Source organism: Apaloderma vittatum, unplaced genomic scaffold, assembly GCF_000703405.1.
Source record: "Apaloderma vittatum isolate BGI_N311 unplaced genomic scaffold, ASM70340v1 scaffold2825, whole genome shotgun sequence".
NCBI classification, from domain to species: domain Eukaryota; kingdom Metazoa; phylum Chordata; class Aves; order Trogoniformes; family Trogonidae; genus Apaloderma; species Apaloderma vittatum.
In genome coordinates, this window is record NW_009716365.1 from 103,713 (window position 1) to 118,229 (window position 14,517).

The 14,517-nt window shown below is 38.9% G+C and overlaps 1 protein-coding gene across 1 annotated transcript in view; it reads left to right on the plus strand.

Annotated features, from left to right (window-relative positions):
- The window catches only part of CDH2 (cadherin 2, type 1, N-cadherin (neuronal)), a gene marked incomplete at its 5' end in the record, with an annotated part of 107,044 nt that extends 94,287 nt beyond the window's left edge, over window positions 1-12,757 (plus strand). The window contains 2 exons of the mRNA XM_009869496.1: window positions 4,260-4,424; window positions 11,351-12,757. Of these exons, the coding sequence (XP_009867798.1) occupies window positions 4,260-4,424; window positions 11,351-11,557 (372 nt within the window). The remainder of the gene's footprint in view (window positions 1-4,259; window positions 4,425-11,350) is intronic.
- Window positions 12,758-14,517: the final 1,760 nt, after the last annotated feature.

Below are 14,517 nucleotides of genomic sequence, written 5' to 3' on the forward strand. Positions count from 1 at the left end.
TTGTTTGCAGCTCTGTTTTACAGTGTTGCAGGATGCGTTTCTATAAAACCGGTCCGGTTACTGTAAAAAAAAGATTTGCTTTGTTAGGTTTTTGACAAGAATTTCAGTGGGTCTTCTAAAATGCAAACGCAGCCAGAACAGCTAATCCAGGAGAAGGAAAGTTAAAGTTATAAAGAAGCTTTTGAGAAACTCTGTTTCTTGACCTATCTCCTCTTTTTTTTTTTTGTCGGGGATTGTAGAATGTGGTAAATGTCAGTCAGAAAGCGAAGTGTTTTTTTAAAAAAATCTCTCCTGCTGCCATAACTGATGACTGCTGCATGAGGGATTATTACTTAAGCACTGTTAAATGAATAGCTGCCCTGGTCAAGAGGAAGTTGTTTAAGGGAAGAGATGCTGAAGGCTGCGTTATCTTGTTTCTTTGTAACTCGATGATTACTGGGGAGTATAAAGTTGCCTTCTCTTCTCTTCTGGATGTTTCCTCTATTTAAGCTGAGATAGTTGGACTGTGTTTTCAACTGCTACGTGAATGTTCTTAAGAACTGCTTTTTGGGGTTTTGGACCCTTCTGCCCACACATCTGGTAAAGGAGTTAATTTGTAGGGCTTGGCTTGGTGGTTTTGACATTTAGCACTTCCTCACTGGGATCTCACCTTTCAGGAACGTGACGTGGGAGCTAGTAACAGTGTAAGTCTTCCCTTACTGCTCTCTGGAGCTAAGTGAATAGCTAATAAAGTCAGTGTCTGTAATCAGCTTGAAGGGTAGGGAGCTGGTGCGGTTTTATGGGGTTTTTGAGATCTTTTTAATTTCACAAGATGCAGCTTCTCATAAAAAGCTGTTTTTGCACATACTGATTTTGTTTTCTCTCTTAAAACAAAAGCAAATCAAAACTAGAAGTTTTTCTGCCTCAATACAGTTGTCAGGGTTTTTTTCAGCAAGAGCAAGCAAATAGAGATGCTAACCGAAGAGACCAAAGTGTTGGTGGTTACATCAAGAGAGTTATATTGATATAGCATTAAGATTGTCATCTCTTTAACCACCAGTTCTCTAAAAGACAACTGTATTGTCTCATCCAGGGATATCACATCCATTTAAACAAGGGGCAATGCAAGGGCTCATTCAGCTTGCTTCATTTAGATCCCTGTCATAGAATGGCAGGCTTCTGTCTCTGTTGACTGTAGATTTGGATGATCAGACTAGTCTGCATTTCTGGTTTCTAAAGGCCTGAGTTTTTGCTAGATGCAAAATGGAAGCAAACTAATACGTTTTAGCGACCTTTCAATAGGGAAGAACTAATAATACTAGCTTCTCCCTTCCATCAACAGTCTTAAGCTTGTCCAGAAAAAAAAAATACACAGCAAACCCTTGGTGTGTATTTGCTTAAATCCAAACTGAAGGAAGGGAAAAAAAAATTCCTGGAGCTAGGGCTAAATATCATAAGTAAACAAATACCTCTGACAAAACTTGGCAGCTGTGTGACTTAGATGCTCATAATCTTTGTTCAAGTGTGTTTCCAGCGGAGGGCTTAGTCTTGTTACTCATTAGTCCCTCAGCAGATTGTAATTATGAACAGGTTGATATGTAAAAAGGCTGGAGCAAACACAAAACACTGTTGACTTGTGGTTCTGAAACTGAGTAAAAATAATGACCCAGAATGCTGCTCCAAGCTGGATGTGCCAGCCTACTCCAGCATGTCTTGTTCTCTCTCTGATGTGCCACAGTTCTCCATTTAGCTGTCACTTCTGCAAGTTAACTGTCTTAACAAACTCTGCTTGAGACTAACCTTAAAGTCTCTTCAGGAGCTTTTTGGTGATACATGAAAAGCTTTCCCATTTTTCTAGCTGTGAATGAATGCAGCATTGAGCGAAGAGATGGAATTTCAGCACCTAAACAGCTTACGCCCTGGCTCTTTAAAACATTTTTCCTTCTTTTACTTTGCAATAATTGAGTAGAGTTGGCTTTAGACAGAATGTTGAAACAGCTGGAGTCATTGCAGGATGCTGCGTTTGTACAGCGCTAAGCCAGTTTGGGGAGATGGTGGATGACTTGCCATACCTGACTGATGTACAGTTAGTATTGATTTTAACGATATGAGAGATTTGAGAGTCTGTGGTAATAAGCACAATGGATCTTCTCTTCCTGTCCAGACACTAATAGACCCGCAAAATAAATTTCCTTGGATAGAAGGCTAGATGGCAGTGTCATAAATTATCCTAGAAAAGAAAACCAAAGTCAGAGTCCGCATAAGGACAAATTCTGCACTGCTCTTGCCTTGCAGATGGCAGCCTTTGCTGTCTTTTTAGCTGTAGAGCCTGGAGATGTCTCAAACTGTACATACACTGGAGAGGATAGACTTAGATGTGAAGATACTAGGCTGACTGACTTGATTCATGCTACATTCCTGTCTGATCACTAATCAGAAAAAGAACTGTACACATGTGTAAGTGGGTAGAAAAAATGTTTTATCTTTATAAAACTGAAATTATCAGAAAGGCTTTCCTGATTTAAAGATGTTGTTATTTTAATATATATTTATATTGCTATTTGAATTCTTCCATGATTAAATGCTTCGTATAAAAAACCCTGTATTTTCCATTTCTTTTCGTTGGTGTTTTCCACTTTATCTTTTGGGTGGGTATGAGAAGCACTTTTCTGTTACATATTTATAAATTCTGAAATGTTTATTCTTCTCTGATAGGATTTTCTGATAGCATGTCTCTAAAATATTTTTATTTATTTTACGTAATAAAAATGGAAAGTATAGAAAGTTCTGTTTACTTTTCTCCAATTCATAACACTTCATGGAGATCACTTATTATTCTGTTTGGTACATGAAGTACCGAAAGGTAGAAGTTACAGCTCTGCCCCAAGGAACTTGTAATCTAATTAAAATATACGAAACCGCATTCTCAGATCTCAGTGGAGCTGTTCCACGTTTTTTGACTATATATTTCTGTGCAGTCAGCTGAGGACCCAAGTAACAGAAGGTATAGTGGATTTGGTAGTCATTTACAGTTCTCCCAGCAAACTACCTTCGCTGCTGTCAACAGACCTCTCCCCCTGTACAGGAGTCTGGGTTTGGGGTCGCAGTGGGTAGTAATTCCAAAAAGAACCTGTGAGGTGACAGCAGAAGTAAATGTTTGCATTCCTTCCTTTAGGAGCCAGTAAGGAGCCAATACAAATATAATTGTCTGCACAGACAGCTTCTGGCAAATTGAAATTATAGATTAAGATTTTTTACCAGAACAACACTGTTGAAAAACAGAGTCTGATGGTAAAGGAGCTTGCGTAGGATGCTCCTCATCTGCTTGGATTATTTGTGGGGCAGGGTATCTGGCACACAGCAGAGTTGGCCCGAGCCCCATTCTGCTGGTAGTTTGCAAATGGCTTTAGTTTAAGCCTTTAAGCCCAGTTCTTTGTTCTGCATTTTTACCAGTGCCTTGTGCAAAGGCGTCAGAGAGCACGACTGCCTTCTAGACATGACAACGGTGAGGTGAATGACAATGGTGAAATGCATCTTGCTGTACAAATTCTATTCAGGCATATCTATCTTAAATGCATAAACATTCATCTAATTAAAATTTTTATATATATACATACTGCTTATTGGAATTCATGGTGCTATGCTAACTTCATCAGTCTGCCAGAGTTTGAAACTGCGGCATCAAGTACTTAATGAACAGATCCACAAGTAATCTTTAGAAAGTGCTTAGAATTAATGCCAAATCTGAGGGGCTTTGTACTTCTTATGACATTTTTCCCCTTTTGGCTTTCATATTATAGAAGCCACATGAAATCAGCAAGGAGTCTTAAATTCATTCTTTGAAGGTATTATAAAACACTGCAGAGCAGTGCGCTTGCCTCTTCCTCAGAATGAGAATGTGTGACATTTATTTGCTTAGAAAAATAAGAGTTGGATTTGGCATCTTTGCTCTATGCCGTAAATCATCATTACTAGGCAAAGAGTTTAGTCGCTTAATAGTACTACTCAAATCCTTGCTTCTCAATAGAAAACTTATGAGAAGCTCTAAAAATCTGATGGAGTAGAATCGAAGGGGTAGATTTGGGAGTAGAAAACAAATAATGTCCTGTTGGTATGCAAGTAAGAATGTTACTGACTTATTCTCAGTAAGCGTTACAGTCCTGAAAATAGGACTTCTGGTGAAATGATACTTTGTGTTTTCCGTTTTTTTCCTCCTCAGGTTTCCCCCTGACAGATACTATCTGAAATTCTCCTAACATACTTTGTTTCGTATGTTGCAGGATTATGACTTGAGCCAGCTCCAGCAGCCTGACACTGTGGAACCAGATGCCATCAAACCTGTTGGAATCAGACGCCTTGATGAAAGGCCAATCCATGCAGAACCTCAGTATCCAGTCAGATCAGCTGCTCCTCATCCTGGGGACATTGGAGACTTCATTAATGAGGTGAAGGAGAGAAGACGCATTTCCTCCTAAGATCTGATAAGCTTTTATATCTTGTTAATTGTACTCTGCATGAGTAGCTGTTCTGTTTGAACATAATAACTTTTTTAAACTTACTTAGACAATTAAAATTGTCTTGCTAGATAGAAGTAAATATGTTCTTTTAAAATGCACACAAATTTAATTAACTGATTCAAACAGAGAGAGAAGATATATCAATTAACTTCTGTGTGTTTGTATTAATTACATTCATAACACGTTATCAGCTGCAACCACAGTATCTAGAAGCAGGGTTATTCTATGGGTTCCAAGTAATAAACAGACTAACAAAATTACAGTTTAGCCTAAATTCATTTATCAAGTCACAATAATTTTATAATGGAGGAAGTTCATTTTCATTTTCCTCGTACATTACCCTTTCAATCCAGATAATAGAGGAAATTCAGTACCTTCAATGAGACCGAAAGAATTCCATCAAATACGATTAGTGAGCAGGGCAGCTAAATTAAGTGTTACGTAAGTGCTTTTAATACTCCTCTTGTCATAGGGCTTTGAAAGTCTTCACATTATCTTTGTTGAAAGTCTTTGCATTATCTTTGATTCTTCAATCTAGTAAAGATAAATGTAAGTAAGATTCAGACTGTGCCAGATTACTCACAATTCTGAAAGAAATGCTCTTACCAGTATTTGCTTCGTTATTTCTGTCACTGGTCAGTCTTAAATCATTGGTTTTGTAGAACTTTAGATAGAATGCGTTTCTTGTGTGTGCTGATTTTAGAATCAGCAAAACAAATACAAACCCAAAGTGTACTAATTAAAAATAAGCTATATACTGTAGATGAAGAGTAGTTAATTATTTTCTTTAATTTTCTCCTATCTTCCTTGGCAATTAGAGTGGAGCAAGTACTGCAGAGTATTGCAGAACTGGTTTGGCAAACGTCATTATTCTTGTTTGCTTTAAAGAAAAATCAGGCTAACATACCGAAGTCTTTTGCATTACCAAGCTGCAGAAAATTCAGTTTGCTCCTTTTAAGGTATACAGCAATACAATGGTAAAAAAAACCAAAACAACCCTACAGAGAGATAACCAGCAGGAAATGTACAAATCGTATCATAAGACACTGTATTTTAGGAGACTCCAGGTTTGGAGAAGACCTGTGTTAGAGATCTGTCAACAAAGAGGATATTTGCATGCTTTGCAGTTCTAAACATCACAATTGTCATCGGCTTCTGGGAAGTAGGGGAGACGTGGGACGATAAAAGGCCCACATTGTTGGCCAAGGCAGTGTGCACACAAGAACTTCCTTGTGCTTCACCATCTTCTTCTCAACAACTGGAGTTTCCCACCCTATTCCCACACAGCTGTGACCAGTCAGTACCCACCTGGCAGGCAGCCAGGAAGAACCCGCAATCCTCAGTATCCTAATTTTTCATGTCCTCCAAGCAGCTATCAAACTGTTACGGAGCCAAGACAAGGAATAAGTGGGATTCTTCTGGAAAGCCAGGAAAGGGCCAGAGTTTGTCCACCCTCCTAAAATTTTATAAGTTGTTTAGCAAGCTGTTCTTGCAATACTATTTTTCAGGAAATTACCACTCGTGAAGACTATAGCATCCATGTGTACATGTGGAGCTGTGGAAATAGTACATGTTGTACCCAATATGTTTATATCACAGTACAGACAAGCATGGAGTCATTTTCTTTCTGTTGTCTGTTGCATTAGATCAGTACCTCCCTTTATGCTTCCCCTTGCCATCCACCGAAAGAGAAACCTTCTCTCAGCTAGTTTTACACAGTAAAATAGTGTCAATAGTATCATCGACTCTAGAATAAAATCTACATTGGAAATATACGTGAAATTAAAGAAAACCTGGCAATTCTCCTTTCTGCAAGATAGCTCAGAATTAATTATATCCTCTGATTGACAGGAACTATATGAGGTAGTTTCTGTATTTCGAGCATTATATATTTGCCTTCTTTTTTTTCATAAGGTTTTTTCTTCTTAGAATTTCACAGCAAGGTAATATTTTACTATGGGACATTCTGCCTAAAACTCTTATCTAGCACACAGTAACCACCCAAAGATTGTCCGTGTTCTGTTTTGCCAGAAGTGTGGGCAAAATGGAGATTTCATTTCTCTAAAATAGTTTAATCTTAATTTGTGTTTTATGTTAAAATTTCCCATGGTAAATGTGATTCTAAAAAAGTCTATTAGGGAAAAAAATACCAGTCTTTCACAGTACTACTCACTGTTGCAGTGACATTTCTAAGTGATTAGTGTCTAGAGCATAAACATTCAGGCTGCACAGGTTTTCAGACTCTCTTCAGAGAATTTACCTGCATTCCTGGCAAGATTATACAAATTGTTAAGTTCCTCTCAGTTTTACTTGGAGTTACCCCCTTAGCTTGAAAAAAGTCCAACACTTTTGGAGATTAGGCTGGTCAACATGATCCTTTGGGATGCTGACCCGTGTGTGGGAATTAACTCAGTCTGTAGAATGCTCACCAGCACCTCAGAAACGCTGCCAGTGTTGTCCAGATTAGCCTCTGAATTACTCCAACTTTGGACAAAAAAGAGCTATAGTTCACTGATTTCAGATGGTAGAGAATTTAATGACTGTTGCTAAGCCAGCAACTTCTTCAGCTTTTATTGCAGAGACATAGAAACAAAACGTGAAAGAGACCTAGTGGGTCATTTTGGTTGGTTTTCCCTTTTGGCTGTTCTCTGTTTCTTCTGGTGCGTTATTTTTTAGCTGTCATCTGTTGTATTAAATCTCCTTAACTCAATGAGACATACGTAAGTGTGAGTACTTTCTGATGTTCTAAGGACTTTTCAGTTGAAAAACAAGTTACAAGTATGCTAAAAACTGTAAATATTTTTATAACTCTCACAAAGTCAAAATAACACATAGAGAGCTATGAAGTTCCTAAAATAAGAAGGTTCCAGAGGTGTCTTATAATCAAAATATGTTTTGCAGGCATAAGCTAAATGACCTCGGGGACCTTCTTGTTTTGTCTATTTCAATGGGTAGATGAATCTCTAATTTAAGGGGGGAAGGGAACAGCCTCCTTCTCTTCCAGTCCAGTGTACAAACAAGGCAGTGAAATAAGTCATGTGTTATTAAGAATCCTCTGTAGACCTTATTTTCCATTTTGAGCCTTTTAAAACATAACCTACAGAGTATAAAGCGTAATTAACACGTAGAGCAGTCAAGATTCACAGGACAGGATAAATTAGGTCTGTTTGAAGTAGCTTTGTTAATCGTGTTTTCAAGAACCACCTATGCTCTCCCTATAAATCTTAAACAAATTATATTGTGGTGGAGAGTTTGTAGCTAAGAATATATTTCTAATCAATAGAGGACATAGTTTGTAATTTTAAATTTAGTTTACCTCAAGGTGAAGGTCTCATCCCATGAGGATATGGAGGGACCCTCCATTTTTGATAAATGGTTACTGATAAAGTGCACCTCCAAGTGGAACAGAGTCCCTCAGTGTTTTCTGCTTTCTCTTGTCAAGTAAAAAAATAATTCCAGATTTAAACAATTTTTTTGTATTTCCCTGTAGGGCTCTGTTCTTCCTTTCCTTCTCATCAAAAATCTGCTGAATCTGATTAAGTAGTAGGTCTAATAAAAATAAAAGCATTAGATTTTGCAGTGTTATGTTAGCTCAAGATTTTGAGGAGTTTGCTTTCCCTCAATCAGAGATAAATTGAGAATGCTACAGGTACTAAGGAAACTGTAACGTAAGTTACCATTGTTCCTCGGCCAAGGTACCGTAGTTGTACTCTTCTGCCACCAATCTCCTGACAGTTGTCATGACATACATAAAACAGGAAGAGGAAAAGAGTGAGATTGCTGCTTAGTCTGTTCTAAGTCTCAAGCTGACACCTTTGTATTGCCGTGGCTCTTCTGCGCCTGCTTGTCGGGCGTTGGTGGTGCACCGAATGCGAGGCACTGGGACTCACTTCGCTGTCTCCCAGCGGGGTCACCTGGTCCTGAGTACGTGCCCCAGCAATTCTGTTGTTGAATAAGGTTCTCCATCTAGGAAAAACTTTGGGCTTTCAGATCAAGAAACTGTAAAGCAAATAACTAACAACTCTGCTGTTCTGAGATTCTTGAACACATCTGGGAAAAGCTGAGAATCTCTTCTGAAGCGGTTGACAATACTATGGCAGCAAAATCGGTAGAAGCTGTTCTTGGCAGCTATTTGTTGCTTTTTCAGTTGTGCCAATGCAGCAGGTTGTGGTACCACCCACTGAAAGGAATGGCATAATTAGCAAAAAAGGTGACAGTACTGAAACCAAAGGGAGCTTCGTAAGCCAATTTCACTACCAAAGTTGACATCCAGCAACTCCAGCTTCAGACACGGTACAGAATCCCACAGCGAAGTGGAGCAGTTCACTGTGTAAGTTCAAGGAATATGCTTAGGAGAGAGAAAGTGAAAAAAAATACAAAATTTCTGTGTCATTTTGGTACGTAACTTGCCACACAAATACAGCAGAAAACTTGGCTGTCTTTTGAAGAGTTAGGAACTGAGTTCAATCGTTATACGATGAATCTAAGGAAATTTTAACCAGAATATGGGTGCAATTGTCAATGTAACTTGGGCTGCACAGTTGAATCAGCACCTCAGTAGCGTGGCCCTTAGCTACATTCTCTGAGTGAAGTGGATGACACAGGAAGCACAACCTTTGAAACAGTGAATTGTTTAGTGAGATGCTGTCTTGTAAGTCAGTAGCTTAAAAACAGTTTTCTTTTTAAATACTGTCACGATAGCAGCAGCAAATTGCAAAAAAAAAATCCTATTTCCTTGTTGGAAAGAAAGATGGGAAGAGGCTGTCTACAATAGATGGCAGAAATCAGAATTCCTGCAGTGATGTAGGAAAATGTATTGTTCACTGATTTTTAATAAATTAGAATTGCATGGTTGGCCAGCTGTTACTAGGCAGAGCTGCAGGGAAATTGCATTTCTCCTAAAAGCAAGCTTTCTAAATGACTTCTACACACTGATACCTGGGATTCATACCTCAGCACTCCTTAAGCTCAGGTGATATTTATTCTCCTTCCCTGTCACCTGTATTCAGAAAGGATAGATGTCGAAGTCACCCCAGTCGGGCTTAAGGGAAAGATGTAAATACTCTGAGTCCAGTTACTGCCTAAGAAGTAAAGTTGCATTTCTGCTTCAGCAGCAGAATTTGAGAGAAAGCTTTAGAACTATTTCCAGCTTTGAAGCTGGATAAGGGAAGCCTTTGGATACTTGCTGTTGCCTTTTTGGAGTCTTAAATCCTTTGTCCCTGTTATGGTCATCAGGATGGAAAACTCCAAAGAGAAAGATAGCAGGCATCACCAATTATTCTTATCAGATAATTCAAAATTGAGCTTGTAATGCAGGCTATTAGTAACCTGCTTGATGCTGTTGTGCTACGTGAAACGATGACTTTAAGTCCAAAATATGTTCTCGATTAGAGGTCATTAATTTGATAGATACGCTGGGCCTTTCCACCACTGATTTACAAAATTATTTTAGGTACATTTTGTACACTTCTGAATGTGTTTTAGACAGACAATAAAGAACCAGGTTTCTCTTCTACCAGATCGGGGCCATATGATTTAGTTAATGGATTTAGCTATATACGTATTTGTAGAAAAAAATCAACATCCATTTCCATTATGGCACATTTAGACTAAACATAGTAGACTAAAAGAGAGAGTAAAATGCACTTTTCTAAAAACGGAATGTTAAATAATTTTGAAGAGGCAAATAACTCTTGAGCATAGTAAAGGCATTCTTTAAATAAATAAAAATTAAAGACAGCACAGATAGCAGTGATCAACTTGAAATCATAGCTCAGCCTTATAGGATTCTGGAAGGTACGTTATCCCTTGTCAGTGGCTGCCAGAGTAGATCCTATTCAAAGTGGAAGATCTTGAAAAAACATTGCTAATCTCTTGGAAGAAACTGCAAGGTTGCAAAATCTGAAACACAAGAGGGCTTTTTAACTTCAGGCTTCAGCTTTTTATATTCAACTTGTAAATCTTCCCAGGATAAGCACAGAGCAGTCGTATTCTAAAATCAAACTTACTGTTTAAGTTTCGACCTGTGTGAGAAAACAGGGAAGGAAGACACTTTTCTCTGGACAAAGTGGGGTTCTTTCGCTGCTTTACTTATATTCAATTTGTGCTGGTTTTAGTTTGAGTTATTCAACTCCAGAGAGCAGAAATTTAAAGAAGATGCAATACTCGTGTGTTGATTACTTGAATACTGATTATAATCTTGTGTTTAGCTTTGATGCCATTGTGTGTGTGTGTTGTCTGAAGAGCAGGCGGAATCTTATGGATGGTTATGGCAAAGCACATAAGGGTTAAGGCAACATATTGTATCTTTTTCTCACAGCAGCCTACAGAGGTACATGAATTTTGCAGGACTAACTAAATATGGCTTTTGGCACGCGCAGATGGACTGCAGGCCAGCAATGTCAGTGGATATGTTATTGGCCATGTGAGATGGCTGTTAAAGTGAATCTTTGCAAACATGCCTATTTTTCCTTCCCCATCTGTCTGTTTAAGCAGTCCCATATTGCTCATGCTGCAGGTTCTGTTGCTCTGTAGCTCTGAAACTGTGTATTTATTAGCATCAATCCTAGTGCCATAATGTTCTCTTAAGGTTTTGTTGGAGCTGTATTTGCAGCTACATTCAAAATTCCACTCCTGTAATGTCGGAAACCTGGCCATTCTAAAAAGAACTGTAGTAACGTCTTGCTGGAGTTACATAAGCAGGAATCCGGTTCTGAATTGGGTTGCAGAAGAGCAAGAACATGGTTTTCTCAAGTGGCAGTTAAGATTGACAGCCACACTGCGACGTTCCAGTTACGCTTTACCTCTCTCAGATACAGGGCTTGATCTGTTTTTTCTCCCTCTCCTTCTTGCAGGGACTCAAAGCAGCCGACAATGACCCCACAGCCCCACCGTATGACTCCCTCTTAGTCTTTGACTACGAAGGAAGCGGCTCCACTGCTGGATCCTTGAGCTCTCTTAACTCCTCAAGTAGCGGCGGTGAGCAAGACTATGACTACCTAAATGACTGGGGCCCACGTTTCAAGAAACTTGCTGACATGTACGGTGGAGGTGATGACTGAACTTCAGAGCGAACTTTGTTTTTGGACAAGTACAAACATTTCAACTGATATTCCCCAAAAGCGTACAGAAGCTAGGCTTTAACTTTGTAGTCTACTAGCACAAGTGCTTGCTGAAGGCTTTGGCTTAGGCTGCAAACCAATTTGGGCTCCGTGGAATATCAGTGATCCAATGCTGTTTGGAAAAAAATATTGAGCTCAGTTACACTTGAATTTTACAGTACAGAAGCACTGGGATTTTATGTGCCTTTTTGTACCTTTTTCAGATCGGAATTAGTTTTATGTTTAAGGCTTTAATGGTACTGATTTATGAAATGATGCATTAAAGAGACAAAATATGTTGGGGTGGGGAGGAGTAAGGTGAAACACAATATGCTTCAACATGCTTTTGTTACATCGCATTGCTTTTATTAAAATAAGGAGATTAAAAATAAATAAAAAAAAGTCCTCATGGAACAATTTTATTATCTGGGAGTGAAGACCATGAGGTGGAACAATGTACATTACTTCTAGTTTTAGATGTTAGGGGATTTTTTTCACTAAAATTCTAAAACTTATGCAGCTGGTTGCAAATAAAGGGAGTTTTCATATCACCAGTTTGTAGCAGACTTGATTTTTTTTTTTCTGATGCTAGAATGTTAGACACATTTTGGTCTTAATCCATGTACACCTTTTCTTTTTTTATTTCCAGTATTTTTTTTCCCACTTCACTGTAAAAAATGGTGTGTGTACATAATGTTTTATTGGCATAGTCTGTGGAGAAGTGCAGAAACTTCAGAACACGTGTATGTATTATTTGGACTATGGATTCAGGTTTTTGCATGTTTATATCTTTCGTTATGGATAAAGTATTTACAAAACAGGTTGCAAACAAGTGACATTGATTCAATTGTTGAACTGTAGTTAGAGTACTCAATTTTTTTTTTAATTTTATTTTTATTATTTTTTTTGTTTGGGGAGGGAGAACAGTTCTTAGCACAAAAGTTTTACATAATTTGTACCAAAAAAAGGGGGAGGGAGGGAGTTGGCCTAATACTGGTGGCACGAGTTAATATACAGTATGTTTTGGGGGCGGGGAGGGGAGGGGGAAGGAGCTTTCAAACTGGAGAGACTTCTGAGAACAGCTTTGCCTCTGTATTGTGTACCAGAATATGAATGATACACCTCTGACCCCAACGTTCTGAATAAAATGCTAATTTTGGATCTGGTGCTTGGTTTGGCATTTTTTTTCTCTTACCTGGGCAGCCCCGACCATAGTAAATAAAGAGTAAACAAAGTGCATTTGAGTTTCATGAGAAGTTATGTGCACTTCATTAGCAGTCCATACTGCTGGGCTGAAAATAAGCTGCCTCAAGAAGAAAGTTGGGCACAAATTCGGAAGACAAATTCCCAGGTAAAAGCAAAGTGATCAGTGCCATTTCTGGGAATTCAAAATTTTCAGTTCCTAGCTCATTGGTTTAATATACTGAAGAACAGACCTTGCATCAGTTTTGGCTCATTTCTAGACTGACAGTTCAGCGATTGTGTGATTATGCTGCAGGTTGCACAGAATCACAGAATGGTTTGAGTCAGAAGGGACCTTAAAGATTATGCAGATAAAATAAATTGCAGATGGAGGCAGTCATCTGCCACCTGGAGTTTCCTACGCTGAAGTAAGACAAGCCCCCGTTAACTTTATGCACGTCAGGTCATGTCCTTCGAAGAGGTGCTCATGGTCATAGAGCTTTATCAAAAAGTCCCTTTAGGAGATCAGCGGTTACTGAACTTGCTTCTAACCTGTTACAATGATTTATTTGCAAACATAGTAGGTACAGCAGCTCTGCCTTCTTTCCCTTGGAGCAATCTGCTCAGGTTTAATGTCTACATTTACGCTCGTTAAGGGCCTAATTGTGAACAGCATGAAGCTCAAACTCAGCGGAAGCACCACAGTCTAGCGTTCTGTTGAGACAACTGGAGCAGCGGGCTGGGAGCCGGGCACCGGGACTTGGTGCCGCAGCCTCCTGCGCTGGGGAGGCCGGGGGTGGGCAGGGAGCTCCTCTGTGGGTGATGCTCTTCAGCTCGGTGCCACGTCAGCGCTTCCTCAGCACTCCAACTGCGATTTACATAATTCGGCTGTGACTTCCCGAAGGTATATCCTGAAAATCTGAGTTGGGGAGCATTGAACTCTGCATGTGAGGATATCTCCACTGTGCTTTTCATACACGTGTCTCCTTTCTTCCTCGTGTTCCTGATGGAAGCTGAGAGATAGCAGTGCCCTCAGACTGGAATGCTGCATTTCAGCATCTGCATACCTGCATATTTTTTGTCTCATACAGTTGTAACTAGCTTGATGCAGTAAGAAAGCCTTGATTTTCCAGTAATGTGTCAAAATCATCAATGACCTTCTTTAAGCTATTTCCATAATAATTAGCAGTGTGGAAGAACAAAAAAAAAATGTAGAGCAGGACATAAAAATGAAAATCTGGCTATGCATAGGCAAGTAATGAAAACTTTTATAAAGGGCAGGATTGAAACTGTAAATGCATGTTAAATAAGCAAAATGCCAGTTTTAGCACATTGATTTTTCTGTCTTCTGTAATTTATGCAAAAATATGTTTTAAGCATAGTAATTCTATTATTGTTGCTTGGAACCAACAAAGTGGAAATGCTAGTTGAATTTTATTTGTCATTGAATGTTAAAAAGTATGGAGCGGGAAAGATTTGTGAAAGATTTCCAGTTTTGGCTGTAGCACATTTTTTTGTTAAAAAGAAGTAGAGGTCATCTTTTATGAGCACTCGACTCTTTTGCGCAGCAATAGAAGCTTTATCTTGATCAGACAATCTTCCGGCTCTATCTACAGCTGCTTTGAAATTGTAGCAACGGTTATCAAGCCTAGTGTTAGGTCAGCCTTAGGTCTGCTGAAGAGAACAAAGGATAAATCATTTTTATGCATCTCAAATGCCTTTACAAGAAAAAAAGGTGT